A 26,193-nucleotide genomic window follows, 5' to 3' on the forward strand; every position below is an offset into this window, starting at 1 on the left:
ATCCGCCTGGCATAGGGTCGATGTATTACCTCTCACCAACTACTTCCACACCCAACCTGTATTGCCTCCACATTGGATCATAAGCTTGCGTTACTATGCTCGGCTTTCGGCAACTTAAAAAGGTTTGATTCTCATTCCTTACAACCAAAGGTCGCTAAACCGAAAAAAAAGTTTGATTCTCATTTCCGCTTCAAAACGTGTGCGTAACTACATTGGTTAGAGTAGATGTGCCCCCTTATGCACTTAAGTTCAATTCTCATTCGAAACTTAATTATTGTGTAGACTATAAGCTTTTCCTCCATTCTTCGATTTTCAATGAATCTAACTATACTTTGTTTTGTAACGACCTAAAATATTATACTCGAAATCGAAACGAAACACTGATCAAAATTGTATCTTATGTTGGTTAACAACCCAATGAGATTTGACACCTCTAAATACGAGAATCGATATAAAAAAGGTGGAGGTCAGTTGGACATGCTCTGATAAGCCATGGACGCTTCAGAACGACTAAGTAAGCCACAATTTTTATGTTCTTACTGGATCTAGTCGTACTTATGGTTGCAACTCTTTTTTAGAGAAACTCACAACTTCACATTCCACCTTTATTGCCTCCACATTGGATCGTAAGCTTGCGTTACTAAGCTCAGCAATCTAAATCCCCTAAATTTGGTCATATAAAGCACGAGGCTTGTACATGCTTTTCCGATGTGGTATTTATGCATCTTTTTCTTTTCCTTCCGCTTAAAATTCTTCGTTTTGTTTGATTACAAATAAATACACAAATAATTGCTCAGTGAGTACGTTGTTGTTCTTGAATTCTATAAATTGAAATTGCAAGTCAAAGTCAATGTTTACCCTTTCTTGCGAGAAATTTTTAGTTATGACGGGAACACGGATGATACATCACGTGTTTTATGCAAATGGTGGAAAATTTTAATTTTTAAGTTATTACCTTTTAACACACATAACTCACTATTTATATAGAGACACGTGGTGTATCATCTCGTGTGACGGTCACAATGAAAAATCTCTTCATTCTTGCAACCAAAGGTCCCACATTACAATCGAGTTTGAATCCCCTTCTCGCAGACGTGGACCTGGCGATATTGTTCAAGGCGGATGATTTTCTCATTGCATTAGAGTTCGAATTTCTCGTCTGACATTTTAAATTAGGTTAAAGTAAAATATCAGTTGTATAAAATGAAATAACATATAATTGAAAAATTCATGAATTTATGATGTAACCATTCTAATGACAATTCCAATATCCGAGCACCAGCATCAGCAGACAGAGTTATAGTAGTAATCAAATTTTAAACGAACTATTAGTTCAAGTGATTAAGAGCATTTATTCATATACCGAGATTATGTATTTGAAACTCCCTTCACAATATCACTTATATAAAAAAAAAAAAGTGTAACATATCACATATCTGGCCTCTTGCTTCTTCCAAATTCAGTTACATCGCACTCTTTTGCAAAGCAAATCGACACCTGCCTTGACCAACTCGCCAAATCCATAAAGAAAGTGATTTTTACACTCTTTTTAACTTCTTAGAGCATCTCCAAAGGAGATGTCAAAATGTCTAAATTAGCAATAACGGTAACAAAAGACAACATTAATGTTTTCCAACCGAGAAGCCAAATCTGATGTGGCATGACATGAATTGACATCTCTCCCCCTTGCAGCCAAATTTGACAACACCTTCAATTTTTTTAATTAATTATTAAATGCTTTTTATTAGTTTTTTATTGGTTTAAAGCATATCTTTTTGTTTCTTTTTTATTCCCAATGCAAAGAAAGTACATATGAATTATTATTTTATGTTGAAAATTTGACATATCGGTTGGAGAGCAAAAGTTTAAAAAATGCCAAAGTGCCACGTAAGCCTTCAAATTTAAATTTTAGGTTTAAAATTTGACATCTTTTTTGGAGATGGTCTTACAAACCACTTTTTATTTATGATCTTCAGACTGAATAAGTTAAATAAAATCAATGGCTAGAATAAAACATGAATATGTAAGAATCTAAACAAATGTGTGTTTATCATTTCTCGATCCGTAAACTGAAATCGCGCTTCGAAAATTTGGTACAAGCCCAATTATCAACAAAGCCCATTCAAATTCCAGCTCCCAAAAAAAGCAGCTGACGTCAAAACGGTCATCTACTACGTCACCGAACGCAGAAGCAGAGCAGCTGAAGAGCTTCATCAATTTCGCGCTATTTCTGTATATAATTATATACAATCTGCACCTGGAATGTACTATATGTGTTTCTATAGGCTCCATGCCAATGGTGGAGAGGAGGAGGAGGAACCCACTGGTGCTGACTTCCACCAAAAATCTCATCAATTCCGTACTGAGTGAAGGCCACAGTCGGCGGCGGCGGCGATGGTGACGCGTCGGCGAGCTTGCAGTTGCCGCCGGAGATTCTCAGGCTGCCCAAGGACAGAACGGTCATTTCAAGCGGCCCCAAACTGGCCTCTCTCGACGACTCTGCTTGGTCGGGCTTTCCACTCCTGCCCTCAAACGGCTCTCCATCACCTCCGGCTCGCTGGTAATTATTTCAATGTTGATTTATATAAATTTTGCTGCTTTCTGTTTGGATGGCGAGAAAATTGATGAAATCACAAGAATTTACACTTGAATCCGAGCTCAAATTGTACAGCTGAAGACTGAAGTTATCGAAATTTCGATTTTCGAATGAATTATAATAGAAATTTATTGATTTTATAGAATGTTGAATCCAATTAAATTGCACAGGTAAAACTAAAGTGATCGAACTTCGATTTTGGAAAGAATTGAAAGTCATAGTTAGACTTTTCGGGTTTAAGATTATACCAGAAATTTCTTTTGAGCTATTAATTGATACCAGTATTCCTTGTTGTTTTCTGGTTTGGCTGGATTTTGAATACACAAGGTGATTGTGAAAAATGTGGAGACAAACACACAAAAAACAGCTCAGGCCATTGTTCTGGAACCTCCGAACAACCGTGACTGCGCTGCAAAGATTGAACAATCCTTGTCCGAGTTTTCTCACTCAATGCTTGCTTTGCCTTGTTGTGCATTTCCTGAAAATGATCGAATGTCGTTGAAGCGGGAAGTTGCCTATATATCACCTCTATTAGCATTTAACCTTGACTTGCACACATTGTGCTTCAAATCACTCGTTCATAGAGGGGAAGACACTCAAACAGCCCTTGTGCTTGGAGGGAATGTCTCTTCTGCTGTACTGTTATGCATTTAGCAACCTAGATATTAAGCTACTAATTGCATGTTTTAAACTCGCAAGTGCACAAGATCAAACACATAGTATAGAAAGCAAGTACGAGATCATTCCCACGGAATTGCACTAATATGTATCTAGAGTATGATTCCTAACAATTTAAATTAATTAATTCACAAAACTAGCAAATATGCAAGTAAAGGTTTAACAAAATAGTTTGAGATGTCTCAAGTATAAAAGCACAATATAAGAACGTAGGCAAATAAATGTAATTGGCAACAAGGGTTTTGAAAACGATGTTTGAACGATTGGGACTTTGACTTCCATCTCTAACCTTTTTCGCCTAAGCAACCGGTACATACTATGATACAAAACAGATTTTGATGCTTTACGTTTGTCAACCTAAAGGCATGGTATCTGCTCTTTAAGCTATTGATTTCCCTAAACAATGAATTAGGCATGGGTGTCTACACTAACTCTTTTCATTCTCGAAGTATTTAGCATGGTATCTACTCAGTTGCACTCTGAGAAAGCATAATACAATGGAAATCGACAAACACACGAATCCTAGAACATGGTATCTATTCCAGTTAATCGTGATAATTAATTCCAAGAATCGTAACTAGTTCTCTTGTTACTCGGCATTGGTATAAGACTCGATCATCCAAATTTATCCATGTAACATACTCAATTACAAAGCTATTCTATGGTGATCAATCATAAAATAACTCAATAAGATTAATTGGAATTAACTGGAATTAATCACTAAAGCATCAACAAATTGTCTTGTAACAAAAGTGTATCGAAAATACTCAAGGAAACATGATTAGGACTTCAACCAAGTCCCAACTATGAAATTTAGTTACTCATAATCTAAAATGGGCAGTAAAGACAAACAAAACAGAAATTAAAAGGAGAAGAAGAAACTCTTCGATGACGAATCGCAAAACGGTGCTCTGGTCCTTCCTTGTTCTCCCTTGTGCCGTGGGTTGTTCTTTCTCAGTTTTGGTGGCTGCTGCTGCCTATCTTTTGTTTTTTCTCTTTTGTTTTTTTTCTGCTTTTTTTATATCTCACGCCCCCCCTGCTGGTCTGATTAAGGATCCTCCTTCATTCCCTTTCTAGTTGTAACCGACAAGGCAATTAGCCTTCTTTTCCTTATCAAGCTTAATGAGCTTTAAAGTCTCATTATATTAAAAAGACTTTTAATTTACTTTTTGTCAGACTCTTTGGCTTTCTTCAACCGGTTAAAACTCCTAATAAATAGGAATTTTAATCTTCATTTAATCTGCCACATTGATATTTGTAGAAAATTTCGTATTCGCGCATAGCCCGACCTTCATGTACTAAAACTGCCATAACTCCCTCTACGGAAAATAGACATCCGTAGCTTTCCAAGCATATATGGAACATCTCCTGGTTCTTCTAGAGTCAATACAGTTTAACCCACAAACTCAGCTGATCTGCACAGGCTGTGCTGATGACATAGGATTGTAAAAGCCATTTTTAACTCCTTTTGCACTATTTGCTTGTTACAACCTACAAAACACAAATATAATGTAAAACCTATATAGAAGAGTAAAACAAAGGTGTAAACAAGGAGAATTATTATATATGTATAATAGCGAATTTATGAGCATAACAAATTCCTCCAAACTTAATCTTTGCTTGTTCTCAAGCAAAACAATGACGAATGCTGACACTAATCTTTCCGAACAATATTCTCAAAATGTTAACACTTGGACATGACTTGGGTCAAAATTTACAATAATATGCATATTCTTAACCTTCCTTCGCAAGATAGCAACACTCTAGACATAGTTTGTTTAAAGTGTAGTGTGTGATAGCCAAATGTCTATACAATGCACTACAATCTAAATAAGGCATATGCAAAATTTGTTTCAACCCCTTACAAGGTAAGTACTCATGTGTCTCACTCATAATTTCTGGTATAAAGTATTTCACTCAAGTGATCTCATAAAACATGCCTCTATATGCTTGCTTGTCCACCTAGACTCCGCGATCAAAATCACATAACTTCTTGAATCAAAGGTCTTAATCTAAGTTGTAATGGGGCCAAGGGTTAATTAGCTAAACAAAGAAAGGAATGGAGAACTCAAAATCTAAATAACTTGTAGAGCTTTTCAATTGTATTTGAGAGAGAAATAATTTAGACCCGCAAAACTCTTCTAAGCTTAAACCCAGACTTTAGACTTCCTTTCATTTGGCTTAATCTTTGAAACACTTTCGCAACAACTTTATTTATTTATTTTTATTTTTATTTTTTTTTAGATTATGAAGAATGCAAAATTGAAATTACGATATTTTGCCCCTACAACTTTGAAATCTCTCCTCTCAAAAGATTACTCTACAAGCTCTTTAGATAAAAGATAGGAAACTTGAGTACAAGGCTAGGTAGAGGAGATTTGGGTTAAAGAACGAAATGGCTCTCATAGTGGCTCAAAGTGGCTTACTAGGAAAAATAATAATAAGTGTTGGCTAGGAAGGCTCAAATGAAAGAAACAATTGCCTATATCATTTCCAAGTTTGTTACATGATTTGATGTACGTTTCAAATGGTTTAAAGCAAGTTCTAGAGATTCATGCAAAAAAATGAGACCATACTCGCAACAAACAAATGTGATTGAGCATAATGGTTCAATCATATAATAGGCTCAAAAGCTCACAAGGATCATGCAAGTCTCCACAAGCGTTTGCATATATTTATCTCGACCACAACACATCATATCAACCATGGCTACGTGCATTCAAAGTTTCTCAAATGTGATTGAGCATAATGGTTCAATCATATAATAGGCTCAAAAGCTCACAAGGATCATGCAAGTCTCCACAAGTGTTTGCATATATTTATCTCGACCACAACACATCATATCAACCATGGCTACGTGCATTAAAAGTTTCTAAAAAAAAAAATCATGTTTAGGTCATGCTATCAAGTGAAGGATGCAAAGAAATCCTCAAACTTTTAGTACGTCAAACCAATGATTAACTAAATCTCATCATAGATATTCGGAAAGTGACTCAAAACTAACAAAGCAAAATAAAACATTTTTTTATGTTGCATTTTTTTTTGGTTTTAACTAAGAAAAGCAACACAAGGACGACTTCACCCCCAAACTTGAAGTTGACATTGTCCTTAATGGCAAAAATGAGGAAGACTCAAAACAAACAAGAAATAAAAATAAAGCTCAAAGATAGCGGTACTTCCCCAGTTGAGTTGAAAGTCGACGATAACGCTGCTTCCCCTAAACTTGAAGTCCTCCACTGGTGAAACAGGTGAAAGGCTCTAATGGACTACAAAAAAAATAAAAACAGGGATTAGCTAAAGACAACATGCATAAATTTGAACAATGAAAAAGTAAATGTAGAACGAACGAAACGTTGGTTTGCCTCCCAACAAGCGCTTATTTTATAGTCTTCAGCCAAACTGTGAGACAATGTTATGCAATGTACTGAACTGGTTGGAGGGTCACATCCTCCTCTAGAGGCTCAATACTCATCTCAATATAGGGCTTCACTCTATGTCCATTCACCTTGAATGTATGATTCTTCTCTTTACTATGAACCTCCAAAGCCCCATGAGAAAAAACTTTGGTAACAACATAAGGACCATACCATCTAGACTTGAGCTTTCCAGGGAAGAGCCTCAATTTCGAATTGTAGATCAAAACTTTCTGCCCCAAATGAAACTCCTTCCTAACTAGATGCTTATCATGATATAACTTGGTTTGTTCCTTGTACAACTTTGCATTTTCATAAGCATCATACCTCAACTCTTTAAGCTCATTCAGTTGTAGCTTTCTCTTCTCACCTGCTTATTTCATATCAAAGTTGAACTTCGTGATGGCCTAGTATGCTTTATGTTCCAACTCGACTGGCAAGTGACACGCCTTCCCGAAGACCAAACGGTATGGTGACATTCCAATAGGAGTCTTGTACGCAGTTTTGTATGCCCACAAGTCATCATTCAATCCCTGAGACCAATCCTTTCGGCTTGTGTTCACTGTCTTCTCCAGTATACCTTTGATCTCTCGATTGCTTATTTCTACTTGACCACTGGTTTGAGGATGATATGGAGTGCCAACCTTATGTGTGATTCCATACTTTTTCATCAACGAGACAAAAACATGGTTATTAAAATGACTACCTCCGTCACTAATGATTGCTCTTAGTGTGCCAAACCTGGTAAAAATGTTATCCTGCAAGAACTTAACAACAACTTTGTGATCATTAGTTTTCGAGGGGATAGCCTCGACCCATTTTGACACATAATCTACGCTCACAAGAATATATAAATAATCAAATGAGTTAGGAAATGGACCCATGAAATTGATACCCCACACATCAAAGAGTTCTACCACTTGAATATTTTGCAATGGTATATGGTTTCTGGAAAAGATGTTACCTGTCCTCTGGCATTTATTGCAAGAACTACAAAACCGAAAAGCATATTTAAACACATTAGGCCAATAAAAACCAGATTGTAATACCTTAAGAGGTGTCTTCTTAGCTCCAAAATGACCTCCACAAGCAAACTGATGGCAATGTTTTAGGATACTCATGTGTTCCTCCTCTGGTACACACATTCGAATGATCTGATCAGGACAAAATTTGAACAAGTACGGCTCATCCCAATAATAGTGCCTAGACATAGACACCAATTGCTTCATTTCTTGGCTTGACATACCTGGAGGGAAAATGTTAGTATTCAAATAATTCACAATATCTGAATACCATGGAAGTTGAACATCTATTGCAAATAATTGCTCATCTGGGAAATTTTCATTCAATGGAAGCTCATTTCCTTCTTCATCATGAAATACATGAGACAAGTGATTTGCAACTACATTTTCACTCCCCGTTTTATCCTTAATCTCTAGATCAAACTCTTGTAGCAAAAGTACTAATCAACCTAGGCTTAGCATCTTTCTTTGCAAACAAATATCTCAAAGCAGCATGATCAGTGAAAACACTAACTTTGGAACCAATTAAATATGATCGAAACTTCTTTAAGGCAAATATGACAACTAATAATTCTTTTTCAGTGGTAGAATAATTAAGCTAAGCATCATTTAAAGTTCGAGAAGCATAGTAAATGACATGAGGTACCTTATTAACTTGTTGGCCTAAGACAGCTCCCAACACATAATCACTAGCATCGCACATGAGTTCAAAAGGAAGGTTCCAATCAGGTGCCATGATGATAAGTGCAGAAGTGAGAAGCTTCTTCAACGTGTCGAAAGCGGCCATTCACTCTTTTGTCCATATGAACTCAACATCTTTAGCCAATAACGCAGAAAGAGGTTTGGATATCTTGAAGAAATCTTTTATGAATCTTCGGTAAAATCTTGCATGCCCAAGAAAACTTCTCACGCCCTTTACTAATGTAGTAGGAGGAGGTAATTTGGAGATGATATCAATCTTGGTTTTGTCCACCTCGATGCCCTTGCTAGAAATTACATGACCTAAAACTACTCCTTGTTGTACCATAAAATGGCACTTCTCCCATTTAAGCACTAAGTTACATTCTTCACATCTCTTGAGAACAAACTGCAAATGATAAAGACATTCATCAAATTAGAACCAGAAACACTAAAATCATCCATAAATACCTCAATGAATCTCTCAACTATGTCTGAAAATATGCTCATCATGCATCTCTGAAATGTGGCAGGTGCATTGCATAAACAAAACGGCATCCTCCTATATGCAAATGTGCCGAAAGGACATGTGAACGTGGTTTTCTCTTGGTCTTTTGGTGCTATAGCAATCTGATTATAACCACTATAACCATCTAAAAAGCAATAATAACTATGACCTGCTAATCTCTCTAACATTTGATCAATAAAAGGATGAGAGAAGTGATCTTTCCTAGTTTTATTGTTGAGTTTTCTGTAGTCAGTGCAGACTCTCCAGCTTTCCTTTAACCTTGTTGGAATAAGCTCATTCTTTTCATTCTTGACCACTGTCAATCTGCTATTCTTTGGTACAACTTGAACTGGACCTACCCACTTGCTATCTGAAATGGCGTAAATGATGCCTACGTCAAGCAACTTGAGAACCTCTGCTTTTACTACCTCTTTCATATGAGGATTAAGTCTTCATTGTGCTTCCCTAGTTGGCTTGGCATTGCCTTCAAGAAGTATCTTGTGCATGCATTTGGATGGACTTATGCCCTTGATGTCCGCGATGGTCCACCCTAAGGTTGTCTTGTGCTCTCTCAAGACTCGCAATAGCTTCTCTTCCTCCACTACACTCAAATTTGTAGCAACTATCATTGGTAAAGTTTCATCATCTCCCAAATGAGCATACTTCAAATGTTCAGGTAGTTGCTTCAATTCCAAGTTTGGTGCCCTGACAATAGAAGGAACAAGAGTAGAATTAGTAGACACAAGAGGTTCAAAAGGCGGTGTATACTTACTTGGATAAGGTTTAGATATCTCAAGGGACTCCACAACCTCACTAATTTGAAAATCAACACCATCAAAATTATGCTCTACTCTCTGCCTTGTGAAACCATGAGCTATGGTGGCCTCCAATGGATCAATGCTTTGTACCTGAAAAACTTCCTCAACAACACTTTCAACCACATCAATGTTAAAACAATCGTGGTCATGTGGTAGTTTCATTGCATCAAACACTTTAAACTCGATTTTCTCACCATTTACTTTCATGCTTATGGTACTCTTTTTAACACATATTTTTGTATCAGCAGTAATCATAAAGGGTCTACCTAAAATAATTGGCAAAGAAGATAACATGGAAGATTCTTCCATATCTAAAACAACAATCAGCAGGCAAAATAAATTCATTTACCTTGACCAAGGCATCCTCCAAAATTCCTCTAGGTTTCTTGACGCTTCTGTCCGCCAATTGCAATGTAATTGAGGTTGGTTTCAGTTCCCCTAACCTCAACTCCTCATAAACAGTATAAGGTAACAAATTGATACTTGCTTCTAAATCAAGTAAAGCTTAGTAAAAAAGATGGTTACCAATCCTGCAAGGAATAGTAAAACTACTTGGGTCTTTTAGTTTAGGTGGTAATTTTCTCAATAGAACCGCACTTACTTCCTCAGTCAAGGCAATTTTCTCATATTCCTGAAACTTACTTTTGTGAGTACAACAATCCTTAAAAAATTTAGCATAAGATGAAATCTGCTTAATCGCATCGAGTTAAGGAATATTGATTTCTACTTTCCGAAGAGTTTCAAAAATATCAAGTAAGTGTTGTTCTTTCTTTTGCTTGACTAACCTTTGAGGGAAGGGTGGCAATATCACATTTTTCTTCTCACTTACCTTCTTGGAAGCCATTGCTTTTGTTGGTGATGCCCCCACAACTTCAGACTCTGGTTCTTTATCATCTACTCCAACTTTGTTATCAACAACTTTGTCGCTCCTCAGGACTGTAATGGCTTTAAGCTCATCTTGACCTCTAGGGTTAGGTATAGTTTGTGATGGGAACTCTCATTTCTTTCTTTCACTCATTTCTTTAGCCATTTGCCCCATTTGCGATTCTAACTTTTGAATAGCTTGACCATGTTGGCTACTTGTTTATTGTTGCTGTTGCAAAAGTTGAAGTACAGTGCTTTCAAAAGTGTTTTCAAAATTTAGCTTTTTTGGTTCTTGGGTCTGTTGTTGCACTTTTGGTTGAGCTTGAAAGTTGCTCCCTTGTTGGTAATTCATTTGTTGCTCCGGTGGATTCTGAATATTCTGCCCATTTCTCCATGCAAGATTGGGGTGATTTCTCCATCCTTGATTGTATGAATTGGAGGATGGATTGTTCTTTGGATGGTTATTTCCTTGTCCCACATAATTTGCATGCTCTTGATCTGTAAAAGAAGACATAGGACATGTTTCAGTTGTATGATTAGAATGAGAGCAAATAGCACATACCTCAGTTCTTGAAGCTTGTTTGCCGCTAAGGGAAGACATGGAAGACATGGTTTTAACAAGCATGTCAATCTTCGTATTCATGGTTACCATCTCTGCGTGAACACCATCATTGGTATTAATTTCATAAACTCCTTGTCTCCTCGTGGTGCTTTTTCCTCTCGTTGAGAATTGTTGTGAATTCTCACTCAACTTTTCGAACATTTCAATGGGTTCTTCTCCACTTTTTTTTTTTCATCAGGATCTTATTGCAAGCTGAATCAATGATAGCTTTATTCGTATCATTTAAACCCTCATAAAAAGCTTGTACCCGATCATCTTTGGGCATGTTATGAGTTGGACACTTAGGAAACTTGTTCTTAAAATCCTTCCAAGTTTCAAAGAATAAATCTCCATCCTTTTGTTGGAAAAGCTCAATCTCCCTTTTCAGTTGCTTGGTCTTTCAGGCAGGAAAGAACTTTTTCAAAAACTTGGTTGCCAACTGCTCCCATGATTGAATTGATCCTGATTCCAAAGAATTATACCACAATTTAGCATTAGATTTCAATGAAAACGGAAACAAAATTAACCTGATTTGTTTGGGAGTAAGGCCTTGAACACCCTGTGTTCTGCAAGATTAAAGAAATCTATCAAGTGAAGATGAGGATCTTCCTCTGCTTTGCCACTAAAATGGGGAACCATGCTAAGCATCTGCAGTGATAGATGCATGTTCCCTTCAACATTAGGTTGGAGGGCAATACAAGATGGAAATTCGATGTTCTTAGGCTGGAACTTATCCTGCATTGGGACTCTAGGTTTGACTATTTCGTCAACCAATTTTGGTTTGGACTTAGCTCGCTGCCCGCACGCTTGTTTCAAATTGCGTAAAGTACGCTCAAGCTCATGGTCAATGGGAAGAATCGCTAGATGGAGTAAGTGTCTTCCTTGCATGCACTGTAAACCCAACAAAGAAACTTTAGTAACTACCCACAAAAGATTATGCAATAAGATAAAGAAAAAAAATTGATAAATAACTAAAAGGAATTAAAATAAAAATGATAACTCCTAAACTACGACTAACTAAGAAGAGAAGGGAAAATAAATGACATTAGAAATACAAATTCTATACACCGATTAGAGGACAATCCCCGGCAACGGCACCAAAAACTTGTTATGCATTTAGCAACCTAGATATTAAGCCACTAATTGCACGTTTTAAACTCGCAAGTGCACAAGATCAAACACATAGTATAGAAAGTAAGTACAAGATCATTCCCACGAGGATTGCACTAATATGTATCTAGAGTATGATTCCTAACAATTTAAATTAATTAATTCACAAAACTAGCAAATATGCAAGTAAAGGTTTAACAAAGTAGTTTGAGATGTCTTAAGTATAAAAGCACAATATAAGAACGTAGGCATATAAATGTAATTGGCAACAAGGGTTTTGAAAACGATGTTTGAACGGTTGGGACTTTGACTTCCATCTCTAACCTTTTTCGCCTAAGCAAACGATACACACTATGATACCAAACAGATTTTTGATGCTTTACATTTGTCAACCTAAAGGCATGGTATCTACTCTTTAAGCTATTGATTTCCCTAACAACGAATTAGGCATGGGTGTCTACACTAACTCTTTTCATTCTCGAAGTATTTAGCATGGTATCTACTAAGTTGCACTCCGAGAAAGCATAATACAATGGAAATCGACAAACACACGAATCCTAGAACATGGTATCTATTCCAGTTAATCGTGATAATTAATTCCAAGAACCGTAACTAGTTCTCTTGTTACTCGGCATAGGAACAAGACTCGATCATCCAAATTTACCCATGTAACATACTCAATTACAAAGCTATTCTATGGTGATCAATCATAAAATAACTCAATAAGATTGGAATTAAAACTAGAATTAATCACTAAAGCATCAACAAATTGTCTTGTAACAAAAGTGTATCGAAAATACTCAAGGAAACATGATTAGGACTTCAACCAAGTCCCAACTATGAAATTTAGTTACTCATAATCTAAAATGGGCAGTAAAGACAAACAAAACACATATATAATGTAAAACCTATATAGAAGAGTAAAACAAAGGTGTAAACAAGGAGAATTATTATATATATAATAGCGAATTTATGAGCATAACCCCCAGACTTATTGATTGCTGAACAACAAGGTTTTGCACCTTTGCAAGGGGACACCGTAAAAATATTGGCTTCCATACTTACACCGCCTCTCTGCCCATCAACACTATCTTCAAAATTCAGAGTTTCAGTTCTCCTGTATGGATTGGCAGGAGAGTTTGATTTTTCCTTTTGTAGTTTTATTTTTCATGGTGGCTTTGATGACGAGGTTATTAAGAACTATGACGGTTTGATCCTTCTGCATTGGCACAAGGTATGTAGGCAATCTAGCTGGGTAGATGCAATCAATCTCTTTTTGCTGGTGCTCTTGTTTATGATTCGTGCAACGGTTCATAGAAATGAAACGACGATCCGGAATTCGTTAATTTCACTAGGTATGGTCCTAAACAAATTCTTTTATTTTTAGTTTATAGTTTTCAAACAATGTTATTAGAGTCATGGTGCTCGTTTCTCAACTTACAATCCAATGTAAAGAGCTGGAACCACGATATCTACCATGGTTGCATAAAATCGAAAAAAAATCACATTTGGATTCGTTACGTTTTTCGAGGATTTGATTTTAGAAATAGGTTTTCATAATTGTGAGAAAAATTCCCTCTAAATTTCATGCAAAGATGTCCTATGGTTTGAGAGAAAATTAAAAAAAAAACAAAAAAACCTAGTTTTGTGATTTCTTGAAATTTCAGTTTTTTAGCCGTTTTGGGGGCTGAATTTAGGGTAAATGGAATTGAACTTTTTGTGATTTTTTGCTTCGAATTTGTTGTCTACCATTTGAGCTTCAAACCATATAAAACATACATCACTTAGATGAGTATTAAAGAAGATATGGCTTGCAAAATCCCTTTGCAACTCTGCGATATTTGGAATTTTGCCAGAAAAATTGTAGAAAATGGGGAACAGCGATTGTTCATCACTCTCGGCTACGGCTAGAGTGTTACTTTCCCAATTAAACCGCAACTTAAAATAATGAACAAGACATAATATGTTTTCCCAATTATATATCCTTAAGGCTTGGCTGTTTGGGTTTTATCCCACCGCCAAGCCCACTCACTTACCCACTTTGTATTTGTGACTTGGATCTCTTTTATTTAAATAAAAGCCTAATGCCTATCTAATTTAAACCATGTCCATAAACCCAAATAAGTAATCAAATATAGTTAACAATTAATTATATCTAATCATCGTCCATATAACGTTACTAGAATTTATTACATGTGAGTGACCTCTTAGATTCTAACTAAGCCGACAGTGAAATTAATTAACGAATTAATTTAAATCCACAAATCATAAGCGGCACCTTGCAACATGTCATGGCTACTCAGATTAGTAGAAGTATATGCGAACTAATCATGATACTCTTTTGAACCTTAATTGTAGTTACAATGCAAATCAGTTCTTCTATCATCCATACCCCGATCAAGATTTATGTGTTATTGAATGATGTCTAATCACATATAGTCATCTCTGATCGCGATGAGACATCTCATGTTTGCAAACATAATTTGATCAATAGTTACTCTGGTCACATATTTCAAGGATGAATCTTCAAGTGGCTTCGAGGGATATCTTCTTATATTTAACAATTACCAAAAGGTGGTAGATTCCTTATTACACATTCATGTACCATCATACTTACACATCGGACCCTACAATCTCATTGAAGGCTCAAGGTGAAATCAACGTTCATATCTACAAATATAAGATACCTGTGATACCTCAGATCTAAAAACTATTTGCATACTACGTTAAGAAGCTTTGTAACGTTTGACATGTGGTAAGCGGATTCTTCCCCCAACTAAAGAAGAGATCTTGGCGGAATTTCCGCATATGAAATTGAGCACAATTTTGCATAGCCCACTTGTTTCTCGAGAAGAGATGGGAAACATGCTCAATTTCATTTGATTGAATAGTTGACCCAGCTCCTTGTTGTTTGAAGAAACCCTCCGCTTCAATTGGTATTACCATTTTCTTCATCTCGTTGAGAAGTATGATTTTCGTTTTTGAATCACTTAATTTCGTTGAGTATTGAAGAAGTTATGAACGTTTAAAGTTCACCCAATTTTTGGCGAGTTATCAAGTTTTCCCTCGATCAGTCAACTTTACTCTAATTAATATCGAGACATTTTGTGATTAAACCCCACACATGTCGGACTGTGTAAGTTGTAATTAACAAGTTGGGGAAAATATCGGTGTTGTTGGAAATGGGTCGTTGGCCCGTTTCTCTAATAATTTGATAGTTCACAGAAAGAACCACTATCCGTTTTCCGGCCATCTCCGGCAACCATTGGGCTTCCAAATAGGTATAATCTTATTCTACACTTTCCTATCTTCATTTTGATATATTATGGGTCGAATTTGGTTAATAAACAATTGAGTTACGAAGCTTTGAAAATTGCCTAAACTTCCGGCCAAGAGCTCCAAGACACTTAATGGAGTTTTTAATTGAATGACCAAAATGATGGATAATGGACAATCTCAGTGACCACTTTTATTGATTTGGAATCTCAGGAACCAAAGTAATGAGTTATGCAAATCTTAGAGACCATTTTGGCTATTTAGCCTTTGAAAAATTATACAATTCCAATGTAATCTAACATGATTCGATTTGCACCAGATTTGGAGTGTTTCAAAGAAAAGGGTACATTTGATCGGGAGAAATACCGATGAACGATTTGACAGGGTAAATTCATCCTTTGCTCAATAACAAAAGAAAATTTCAAAATACCATTTATTTCTATTAGACATGTATTGGATATTGCAAATGTCATATAACTAGAAACACATGGCTTCTGATAGCATTTAATAGTTAACCACTTTTTCTTTTGCGCACTCTGTCCTGCGTATTCACACGTCTGCTTTTCTCCTGCAGTTTGGTTTATCGCAAATACATCCCAGGCTGAAGCAGTAAGATCATTTACATATTTAAGAAGAATGATAAGATCTTTAGGGCTGAAAATTGGAGTAACTTCATTCCTTTTGTTAAAAAGATGAGCACAAATTGGTAAAGAAGCCAAAAAAACCCAGCTTACCAGTAAGTTTATTGGACTACCTAGAGGAACAGCCGCACTACCCTATAATTTTGTGTAAAGGGCATGTGTAGAAGTTTGTAACTTCCTGACATGTAGACTGAAATAACTTTGTGTTCCCATGACAGGCGTTCTTGAGCTGGAAGTGTAAATTTTTAAAACGGATTTGGTTGGCCGTAGAAACTAAATGCTTTACTACCAAATATGGGAAGAATAATTGGAATTGCAATTTTCGTACTACTGGTCTCATTGCATTGACAAATCCAGGTACGGCATTTCAATTTTAGGAATATCATCATATTCTCATAACCGTCACTATGAGAAAATAATGTAGTCTTTGCAGATTGAAAACAACAATAAGAAAATGGATCCGAAAATATAGCGAACAAAAAGAACTAAGAGTTCACTCCTCCACAGTCCTTCAAGTACTTAGTCTTGATTTTGGTGAGTGTGATTGCGGCATCTTTCATGTTAATCCTCTGTCCCGGCAATGCTGCAGAGCATGCTAAAGCTAATCTCATAACAGAAGATAAGCAATCCCTCCTGCTCACAAAATCACCATCTTCCTCCGCCCCAAGTATATCGGCATCCACAACTTCACCTATTGCAACATCTGGAAATAATGAATCTGCAATCCAATGCTTTAAATCCATTTCCCCAACAAACATCTCGTATGTTGGCTTCCTTTTTGTGAATGTCTCCATAAGTACAATACCAAAACTATACACATCCCCTCTTGTCGAAACGCTTCCTTCCATCCCAAACTCTGCAAAATTTAAAAAGAAAATTATAACTCCTAATAAAACCAACATATACAAAATTGAGAAAATACAGCACCTGGAGCCATATATCCAACTGTGGCTAGGGTCATGGTTTCTGTCACCGAATCTCCATTGCCGATGAGTCTTGCAATGCCAAAATCAGCAACATGTGCAACCATATCATCATCTAGTAGTATATTGCTTGGTTTCACATCACAATGAACGATAGGTATCAAGTAACCATGATGAAGATATTCTAGTGCCAATGCAACATCTTTCTTTATGTCTAACCCCTGCAGGATAGTCATGGAGCGGTTTGGAGAATACAACCACTTTTCGAGGCTTCCATTAGGCATCAATTGAAGTATCAAGGCTTTGAAATCAAGTTCATCGCAGCAACTTATGATTTTAATAAGATTCCGGTGACGGATATTGCTTAGCATTTCACATTCCTTATCAAAACTCTTGAATGCCCTTTCTAGCTGTAAATTGAAAACCTTGACGGCGATACCATCTTCCGTTCTCGATCAAATCTTTATGTACTCAACCAGCTCAAATAAATTCCCTACAAAAATAAATTGTAAATAAAAATTAAACATAAGTGGAGAAAATAAAAATATTAGAAGCAAGAAAAACTTACTGTTGTGAATAAGGAACAAATGAAGTAGAAAGAACAAATAAGAAAGGTGCAAGAGAGAACACATGGAGGGTTTGAAATTGGAAGAACGAATAAGAAAAATGAAAGAGAGGAAGAAGAAAACATCGGGGGAAGTATATAAAGACCATTTTCTGTCGCTTACAACCGACACCAGATTTTAAAATATTTATAAAAACTAAAATCTATGTTGCACAGAACCGACGCAGGCTTTAAAATATTTAAAAAATTAAGGACTAGTTTGTGTGGCGTCGAAATAAGGACAAGTTTGCGTCGGTTAAAACCGACGTTTCCCCGACAGACTTGACAGTCGTAACAGGCGGCCTCGAAATAGGACAAGTTTGCGTCAATTCAAACTGACGTGAGCCTAACATGTTAGTGCACTTGGATGTGACGTCGAAATAAGGAAGCTTTTGCAACACTGATTGAAAAAGCTCTCATACTTTATGTCGCTTAAAAGCGACACCAGTATTTAAAAATATTAAAATGTATATTTACTTCGGTTTAAAAACGACACTAGTATTTAAAAATATTAAAATATAAGTTTACGTCGGTTTCAAAGTGACACTAGTATTTAAAATATTAAAATGTATGTTTACGTCGGTTTAAAAGCGACACAAGTACTTTATGGCGCTTATAAGCAACAGTAAATACGACGTGATGTTCAGTTAGTGTCGCAACTGTCTTTTCCAAAACTATATTAAATTAAACCGACACCACCTACTGACACTATAAGACCATTTTGTAGTAGTGTGTGTGGGTTCCACATACAAACTAACATAATTGTTGACAGAATTTTAACGGAATGACCAAATTGATGTGGGATAGTGAATGTTAAGGATGACATTGATTGATTTTGAAAGTGAGGGGCCAAAATGATGAGTTTGATCAATCTCAGGAACCATTTGTAATAAAAACCCAATTAAAATTGCATAATTAATAAGAACAACAACCAAACTTAGATTGACAAATTCCAAATTTCCGAGCAAACATAAAGATGATCTTACAAATTAAGATCATTTACAAAACATACAAAATGAAATTGCAAAACGGGAAAATCCACCTCGTCATCATTCAGAAGATCACCATGCAAAGTTCAAGCACTGTCATGGGATTTTATTTAACGATAACAGGGTATTATTACTCACTACTTGGGTCATCATCACGGGTTCTCTCTAGACATCCTAGTTCCAGTTAGCACATCCCTTATTAGACTCAATTTAGCTACCACATTGCTCATGTCTTTTCGCTCTCTCGGCATCGCTACGGAACAAGAAACTCCTACTCTTGCAATGGAAGTCAAGCACTCAACAACCGTTCTTCTTCGATCATTTGGGGCATGATTCCCCCTATTACTTATGGGATTAGTACTGCTGCTACTTTCTTCTATTTGAACAATTAGTGGATCACATATTTCTCCCACATGTTCTGGTAGAGCCATCATAACAAAATTGTGCAGGTCCATACCACCTTTAAACATGTCATCTGTCGGCCTCTTGCCAGTTAACATCTCCAACAACAGTATTCCGTAGCTATACACGTCGCCATATGTTGACACCTCGCCTCCCATTCCATACTCTTAAGTTATATGCACAAAAACATGGCTTTGTTCTTATGTGTGACTTCAAAAAGCTCATGCTATATACAAAACCATACTGCAAACACAAATAAAATATATACAAAAGAAAATTTACCTGGTGGAGTATAGCCTATGGTGCCTTTTATGACATTGGAACTGCTATCGTGCAAAGGAGATGGGCAAGAAGCATCCCGGAGGTACCTTGCTAAACCGAAATCACCAACACAAGCAGTCATGTCACTGTCTAACAAAATGTTGCTTGGCTTTATATCACAATGAACTATTGGCATGTGAGAGCGGTTGTGCAAATAATCCAGAGCACACGCTACATCGATGGCAATGTTAACTCTTTGAGTGAGATTCAGATTCTTCGGCAGATTGGCTGGCCTATCTACTCCTTGAGCTGATATGTGCAGCCACTCATCTAGGCTTCCATTCACCATGAACTCATACACCAAGGCTTTGAAATCGTTTCCTTGAAAATCAATGCTTGAACAAGCAGTCAGTAGCTTGACAAGATTTCGATGCCTAATGCTTTTCAAGGCTTCACATTCAGATATGAAACTTTTAGAAGCTCTTGAAGTTTGAAGATTGAGTACTTTCACTGCAACATTTCTTTCTTCAAGCTGATTGAGAATTCCCTTGTACACGGACCCGAAACTTCCGGCACCAATCAGATTCGAAGCAGAGAACCCATCAGTTGCTTTGAGGAGATTTCCATAGGACAGTTTCAATAGTGAAACCCCCAGTGACGATCCTGAAGTTGACTTAAGCGCTCTAGCCTTTCTTGATCGATAAAGAAGCGCAAGTAACAACGCCAAGACCAAGCCGACAACCCCACAGGGAACTAAGATAATTAAGTTCAGCTTAAGAGATAACCCGCGCTTAGATTGCTTGGAGATGCATTTAGGCAATCTTAAGTGAGGTATACCTCCACAAAGCCGTGTGTTTCCCACAACAGATACTGCACTTGCATTCTTAAAAACTCCTTGGATTGGTACTGCACCTACAAAATCGTTAAATGAAAGGTTCAAATTCTGCAAGAAGGGGAAACTCCCCAAGTAGTTGGGAATTATGCCGGACAAGTTGTTGCGCGAGAGGTCAAAATCTTCAATTCCTTTCAAAGAGCTCAAGGATTTAGGAATTGTCCCCTGCAATAAATTTTCTCTCAGAGACAAGGTCGTCAAACTTGTGCAACTCCCTAAGCTTTGTGGAATCTCACCAGATAACTTGTTTTCAGAAACATCCAAGGAAACAAGATGCTCTATGTTACCTACTTCCATGGGGATGGATCCAGTAAGCTGATTGCTGGATAGATCCAACAAATATAGCAATGATAATAAACCGATGACTTGTTTTGGAATTGGACCACTAAGATTATTTTGAGAAAGACTCAAAGCTAATAGATTCTTGCATTCTCCAAGACTTTGTGGTATGCTGCCTTGTAACTGGTTTGAGTTGAGAAAGAATCTGCCTAATGAAGTTAGATTTCCTAGGGAAGATGGGATGGCACCTGCCAAATCATTAGAATTTAAAACCAGATCTCCCAACTTATTCAATTTACTATCGAACTTGGTAAAGTACCTGTCAAAAGGTTGTCGTTAAAGTATAGTGTCTCCAAGTTGATGAGATTTCCAACCCTAACAGGAATGTTTCCGTGTATCTGATTCTCATCAAAATATATTCCCCTGAGCTTCGTTGAGAGATTGCTAATAGATTCAGTTAGCACTCCTCCAAAATTATTGGCACTGATAGATAAAATTTGTAAATTGGTGCAATTAACTAGAGAAGAGACGAAATCCAACTCACCTTCCACATTATTTCCAAGGTTGTTATGATTAATTGCAAACCAATACAAATTTGACAGGTGTGCCAGATTAGGCACTTTCCCAGTAAACTTATTGTGTGAGATACAAAATAGTGAAAGGTTTGAGGCATTGGAGATTGAAGCTGGTACTGGTCCAGTGAATTGGTTGGTATGGAAATTAAAGATTTCGAGGTTTGAAAACATAGTGTGGCCCAAGCCAGGAGGAAAAGTTCCATGAAGGTTGTTTCTATGCATATAAATGAATTTAATTGACGAGAGGTGGTATATGGAGGGAGGGATGGTACCATTCAAATAATTTGCAGACAGTGCAAAAAAAGTCAAGCTTTTCAACTGGCCAAGGCTATTCGGAATACCTCCATGCAGATTATTATGTGATGCAGATAGTACTTCAAGAGAAGAAAGATTCCCAAAAGAAGGTGGGATTTTCCCATGAAAATTGTTCCTGCCTAACTTAAGTAGCCGAAGCTTGGACAATGAGGCAATTTCAGTTGGAAGTTTGCCACTAAGAGTGTTGCGATATAAGTTAAGGTATTGGAGGTTAGAGCAACGTGATATGTTGAATGGAATATGACCACTGAAGGAGTTGTTATGAAGGCGTAGTCTTTCCAAGCGGAACAAACGACCAATTTCTGGAGGAATGGTGTGGCTGAAGCTATTGTTTTGGAGGTTTAAAGCCCTCAGAAAGCTCAAGTTTCCAATGTGGGGAGATAGGTGGCCTGCCATCCCGCTTGATCGGAGGTCGAGCACTGTAACTCTCTGGTGTCTGCGGCCACAAGTGATGCCTGGCCAACGACAGAAGTGGAGGGATTCATTCCAAGAGCTAAGGATGCCGAGGGTATCAGTCACGATTTCAGCTTTGAAGGCAAGCAAGGAAAGCCTATCCACCTCATTCCCCGCTAAACGCGAGGAGGCAGAGCTAAAAAGAAAGAGAAGAAAGATTGGTTGGGTGAAAATAAACCAAATGCTAATATGAATGCTTGAGAACTCCATTTTAGCTAGGCTGCAAAATGAAGCTCTGGATATTTAACCTTAGGTAATCGTAAGTTGACGCAAAGAGAGGAGTCAATTTTAGCGTCCAAATTGGGTTGACGGGTTGGGGAACACAACACATAGCTTTTGACGTTTTACGTTAGAACTTAGAATTATCATAAAAAGCAGAAAGTAAAAGGTTCATGCAAAGTAGGTAAATGCAAAGTAGGTAAGGCTAGAAAACGTGCAATGTAGGTAAGACTATAAAAAGTGCCCGTAAGTATGTAAGACTCGAAAAAGTGCCCGGACGTTGCCGTAGGTCTTTAAAATATTTTGCACTCGCAATAATTCTTAATTAAAAAATGCTACTCTTATCAAAATTTTCATACAATATTTGTATCAATAAAGGAAGGGCTAACTCTGTCAAAAATGCTAATCGTATCACACTCTTTAATAGAGATAAGACCTACATGTGTTGGTGGATCAACCTCTATTAAAAAAGCGGTAGAAATAATAATACAAATATGTGATAAACTTACACGTTGGTTCTTGACGGAAAAAAATAATAAGGACTTTGACATTTTACATTAGAATTATCATAAAAAGCAGAAAGTAAAACGTAGAGACCCACTAGCTAGTTTTCTACCGTATTGGAAGGTTCATGCAAAAAGTAGGTAAGACTAGAAAAAGTGGCCGTAAGTATGTAAGACTAGAAAAAGTGCCCGGGTGTTGCCGCGGGTCTTTAAAATATTTTGGAAAAATATCAATATAGAAAACAGAGATCTCTTATGCTATGAGTTTCAAAACTGTATAGAACACATAAGATTAGTAAATGTGTGTGTGTAGTAGCGATACTATTTACATACATGTGGAATGTAGGAAGGAAATTAGTCCTTTTGTTCTGAATCAAGATCACTAATTCCAAAATATAATTTCAAGAACCATTTCCCTACAGTTGAACATCAAGAAGACCACTAATTCTGAAATACAGATTAAATCTCTCCATGTTAAAAAGTATGTAAGCAGAGAGACAAGGGATGTGGTTTCTATTACCAGTATGATTAGCTTGTAAAGACTTGTCCGCTGCGTTCTGAATATTGGTCTCCACTGTAACCACCTTGAGAACTTTTCTGTAGATAATTCCACTATAAAAAAATCCATTTTAGAATGCATTTCTATTCATAACACGTTTAATACTTTTTAGTGGACCATGATCGGGATTTTAATGTTGTATGTCAATATATAAAATAGAACAAAGCCACTAACAATCTCAAAATATCATATAATTGATAGCGGTATGTACTTTTGGTAGATAATTTGTAATCAGATTGTAAAATATTGGGATGTCTAGTTCCCGCAGGAGTGTGTTATCCTTAGCAGAGAGGATACTTTTTGATATTTCGTAATTGCCCAGATGAAATCATGGCTAATGCCTCACACATCTGTCATAAAAAAAAATCTTAAACACAAAGATTCATCATTATAGCCTAAATTAAGATCGCATTATCATATCAGAACAGACAAAGGTACTCAAACTCAAGTGTCTCACATGCTGACATCCAACAAACCAATCAAAAAAATTTCTCTAGTGAAAGAATAAAACTGAATTAAAAAAAATAAAACAGAGAGAACTATCATAGAAAGCAGAAAGTGACTTACACGTTAGTTATGAAATGTTCGGCCTTAGTGGAATGTTATCTAGTTTTCTACCTTAGTGGAATGTTAGCCAGTTTTGCACTTAGCTAGTTTTCTACCTTAGTGGAAGGTTAGCTAGTCTTCCACTAGCTAGTTTTCTACCGTAATGCAAATGGTAAATTGGCTAGTTTTCTACTCTCACAATTATTACTCTTGCAAATTGCGATGCATCTGTGACGTAGCCTCTTTGTTTTTCATTTTTTATGAAAGTATAATATTCATTAAGGAGACGAGAAAATGTACAAGAGGTTAGAAGGTTTAAAAGAGTGACCCCTGAAAAAAACTGATTCACTTTAAAGTTAAGCAGTAAAAAAAAGAGTTTGGTAAACGTATAATATGCTGCTTATTTTAAAAGTAATAGCTTCCAGACAACAACTTTTAAAAGTAGCTTGTAGGTTTCTTTTAAAAGCTATTTTAATAAAATGCAGAGTTAAGCCTTTAATACATATTTCAATTGTTGTAATATCTTCATTAATACTTTTAAAATGACATTATTTGCCTCCACACATATTTTATCCCTTAGAGAATAATGTGACCGTTATGACCTACCATTACAAACACTAACCTTACACTATAAACATCATTACCACCACCATAACCATAACCGCCACAGCTACCACTGCCGCCACAACCATAACCGGTACAACCGCCATTGTCACTACCATCATTGTTGCCGCCGCCGCCGCCGCCGCCACCACCACAACTGCAACTGTCACCACTAGCACTACCACCATCCCTAGCAACATTGTTACCTCTACACCCCAACCACCACATCCCACTATTAGCACCACCACCATACCTCCACTATAACCACCATTGCCACCACAAATCACAACTGCCACCACCGCCATTAGCACCATTATTACCTCTAGACCCCAATCACCATATCCTGCTATTAACACCACCACCATTCCTACTGCTTTTCTTACATCACTTTTAAAACATGGTTAACCAAATGCTCATTTGTTTTATTTTACAGCTGATTATTCTTAAACCACAACATAAACATTTTTTTTAAAAGCACAGCAATCCCAAACTGGCCCTTAGTCTCACACACAATCCTGTTTAATTATGTCCCTTGTTTACGTTTAATTTATTTAATTTTGTTGTTATAATAATTAAAAAATGAGTGAGAAGCTAATAAGAGAGTGAAAATCACTTCCGTAATTGATATTGTTGATTTGTTACTGGAATAGTGCTATTTGATGACATTACTTTAGTCTAAAGTAGGATCTCCAATTGCACTGTTCAAGTGAAAATCATATCGGAACAGACAAAGGTACTCAAACTCGGAGATGGATTGTCTGCCCTCCCCTTTCCATACCCTCCTCATACTCTCTTGTTTTGTGCGGTTACAGTTAAGTCACGTCAACATTTGCTTTTTGTCTTATTATTTTTATATAAAAATTAATATAAAATGTTGACGTGGCTTAACCGTGACTGCACAAAATAGGAGGGCATGGGGAGGATATGGGAAGGGGAGGGCAGACAATCCATCTCCCTCAAACTCAAGTGTCGCACATGCTGACATCCAACAAACCAATCAAAACAAAAGATGCATAAAAGGGTCTCGAGTTTTGCCAAATACCAATGAATATGCTTTACCCAAATGAAGGAATAGACTTACCATCATAGGAAACTCATGCCTCCTCTCTACGAAGCTTTGCTGGCTCTCTGTGTTTTCTCACCTGCAATTTAGACCCAATGCGCAGAGGCATTTCACCCATGAAATTCTAAATCAGAAACATCTAAAAATAGAGAACAAAGAACCGAGAAAATAGTGTGTGCGGGCATGCGTGTTTCTCGGGTATATTTCATCAAACAGGTGATAGGCCCTGAACAAAAAAATGCATATGAATGTAAATGTTGTTTGTAAACTCAAATGGAACGCGTAAAATTACACTATAACATGGTTTGGCAATTTCATTTCATTTAACTGATTTCAAATTCAATAATCAGAACATAAAAGAAGAAATACGAAAAATTACAGTTAGAAGTCACACATCAGTTAAAAGAGTTGAAAAATAAGCAAGCTTGCTTAGGGAACTATATTTAAAATTTTCTCTCAGTGAGGTTTAAATAATCAGGCATTTAGAAAATAATTATTCCAAAAATTTCAACAAACGTAATTAATTTGGTGATTAGCAATAGTATGCACTGATACAAACAAAAACTTGAATTCCAATCTCATGATGATTAATCTAAATCTAATGCGTAGTTTTCAATTAAAAAAAATCTAGTAAGTAATTACAAATCATACAAACAAAAATATTGGATCGTGATTTATATTGCAAAATTTGATCAAAATAAGATGATTATTAATCCAGCGGGTTTCTTCACTCCTATTACATAAGACAAAAATACCTACATCAATACTACGAAAGTTCTATTACTTTAGTCTAAAGAAGGCT

The 26,193-nt window shown here is 36.6% G+C and overlaps 4 protein-coding genes and 1 long non-coding RNA gene across 5 annotated transcripts; 1 reads left to right on the plus strand and 4 right to left on the minus strand.

The window, feature by feature from the left end:
• Positions 1 to 2,192: 2,192 nt before the first annotated feature.
• On the plus strand, positions 2,193 to 3,273 carry LOC139194299 (uncharacterized). Its single transcript, XR_011579060.1, has 2 exons — positions 2,193 to 2,560; positions 2,924 to 3,273. It is a non-coding gene; the product is annotated as an uncharacterized lncRNA (long non-coding RNA).
• A 3,413-nt stretch (positions 3,274 to 6,686) lies between these two features.
• Positions 6,687 to 8,496, minus strand: LOC139194859 (uncharacterized). The gene is made up of 5 exons (XM_070819787.1): positions 8,356 to 8,496; positions 7,934 to 8,114; positions 7,652 to 7,677; positions 7,154 to 7,349; positions 6,687 to 7,057 (listed from the first exon to the last, which is right to left on the minus strand). Exons 1-5 carry the CDS (start codon positions 8,494 to 8,496, stop codon positions 6,687 to 6,689), a joined length of 915 nt encoding a protein of 304 aa, XP_070675888.1.
• An 8,016-nt stretch (positions 8,497 to 16,512) lies between these two features.
• LOC114824079 (putative receptor-like protein kinase At3g47110) lies at positions 16,513 to 25,783 on the minus strand. Its single transcript, XM_070818512.1, has 4 exons — positions 25,410 to 25,783; positions 23,141 to 23,232; positions 17,133 to 17,621; positions 16,513 to 17,061 (listed from the first exon to the last, which is right to left on the minus strand). Exons 3-4 carry the CDS (start codon positions 17,497 to 17,499, stop codon positions 16,691 to 16,693), a joined length of 738 nt encoding a protein of 245 aa, XP_070674613.1. The 5' UTR covers positions 17,500 to 17,621; positions 23,141 to 23,232; positions 25,410 to 25,783; the 3' UTR covers positions 16,513 to 16,690.
• On the minus strand, positions 18,648 to 22,111 carry LOC103415222 (probable LRR receptor-like serine/threonine-protein kinase At3g47570). The gene is made up of 2 exons (XM_029100393.2): positions 19,406 to 22,111; positions 18,648 to 19,289 (listed from the first exon to the last, which is right to left on the minus strand). The coding sequence occupies exons 1-2, from the start codon at positions 20,571 to 20,573 to the stop codon at positions 18,874 to 18,876; spliced, it is 1,584 nt and encodes a 527-aa protein (XP_028956226.2). The 5' UTR covers positions 20,574 to 22,111; the 3' UTR covers positions 18,648 to 18,873.
• Positions 20,846 to 22,108, minus strand: LOC139194860 (putative receptor-like protein kinase At3g47110). Its single transcript, XM_070819788.1, has one exon. It carries the CDS (start codon positions 22,106 to 22,108, stop codon positions 20,846 to 20,848), a length of 1,263 nt encoding a protein of 420 aa, XP_070675889.1.
• Positions 25,784 to 26,193: the final 410 nt, after the last annotated feature.

The sequence above is a fragment of the Malus domestica genome, chromosome 03, assembly GCF_042453785.1.
Source record: "Malus domestica chromosome 03, GDT2T_hap1".
Lineage (NCBI taxonomy): Eukaryota > Viridiplantae > Streptophyta > Magnoliopsida > Rosales > Rosaceae > Malus > Malus domestica.

What these genes read in the sequence shown, in the direction of transcription:
- LOC114824079 (XM_070818512.1), bottom strand. Translation starts at nt 17,499, where the DNA reads ATGCTAAGCAATATCCGTCACCGGAATCTTATTAAAATCATAAGTTGC. An exon ending in AGTTGGATATATGGCTCCAG is followed by an intron (nt 17,062 to 17,132) that starts GTGCTGTATTTT and finishes TAAATTTTGCAG; the next exon opens with AGTTTGGGATGGAAGGAAGC.
- LOC139194859 (XM_070819787.1), bottom strand. Translation starts at nt 8,496, where the DNA reads ATGGCCGCTTTCGACACGTTGAAGAAGCTTCTCACTTCTGCACTTATC. An exon ending in CAATAAATGCCAGAGGACAG is followed by an intron (nt 7,350 to 7,651) that starts GTAACATCTTTT and finishes TTGATGAAAAAG; the next exon opens with TATGGAATCACACATAAGGT. An exon ending in TATTGGAATGTCACCATACC is followed by an intron (nt 7,058 to 7,153) that starts GTTTGGTCTTCG and finishes TGAAATAAGCAG; the next exon opens with GTGAGAAGAGAAAGCTACAA.
- LOC139194860 (XM_070819788.1), bottom strand. Translation starts at nt 22,108, where the DNA reads ATGGAGTTCTCAAGCATTCATATTAGCATTTGGTTTATTTTCACCCAA.
- LOC103415222 (XM_029100393.2), bottom strand. Translation starts at nt 20,573, where the DNA reads ATGGAAGTAGGTAACATAGAGCATCTTGTTTCCTTGGATGTTTCTGAA. An exon ending in CATAGGCTATACTCCACCAG is followed by an intron (nt 19,290 to 19,405) that starts GTAAATTTTCTT and finishes ATATAACTTAAG; the next exon opens with AGTATGGAATGGGAGGCGAG.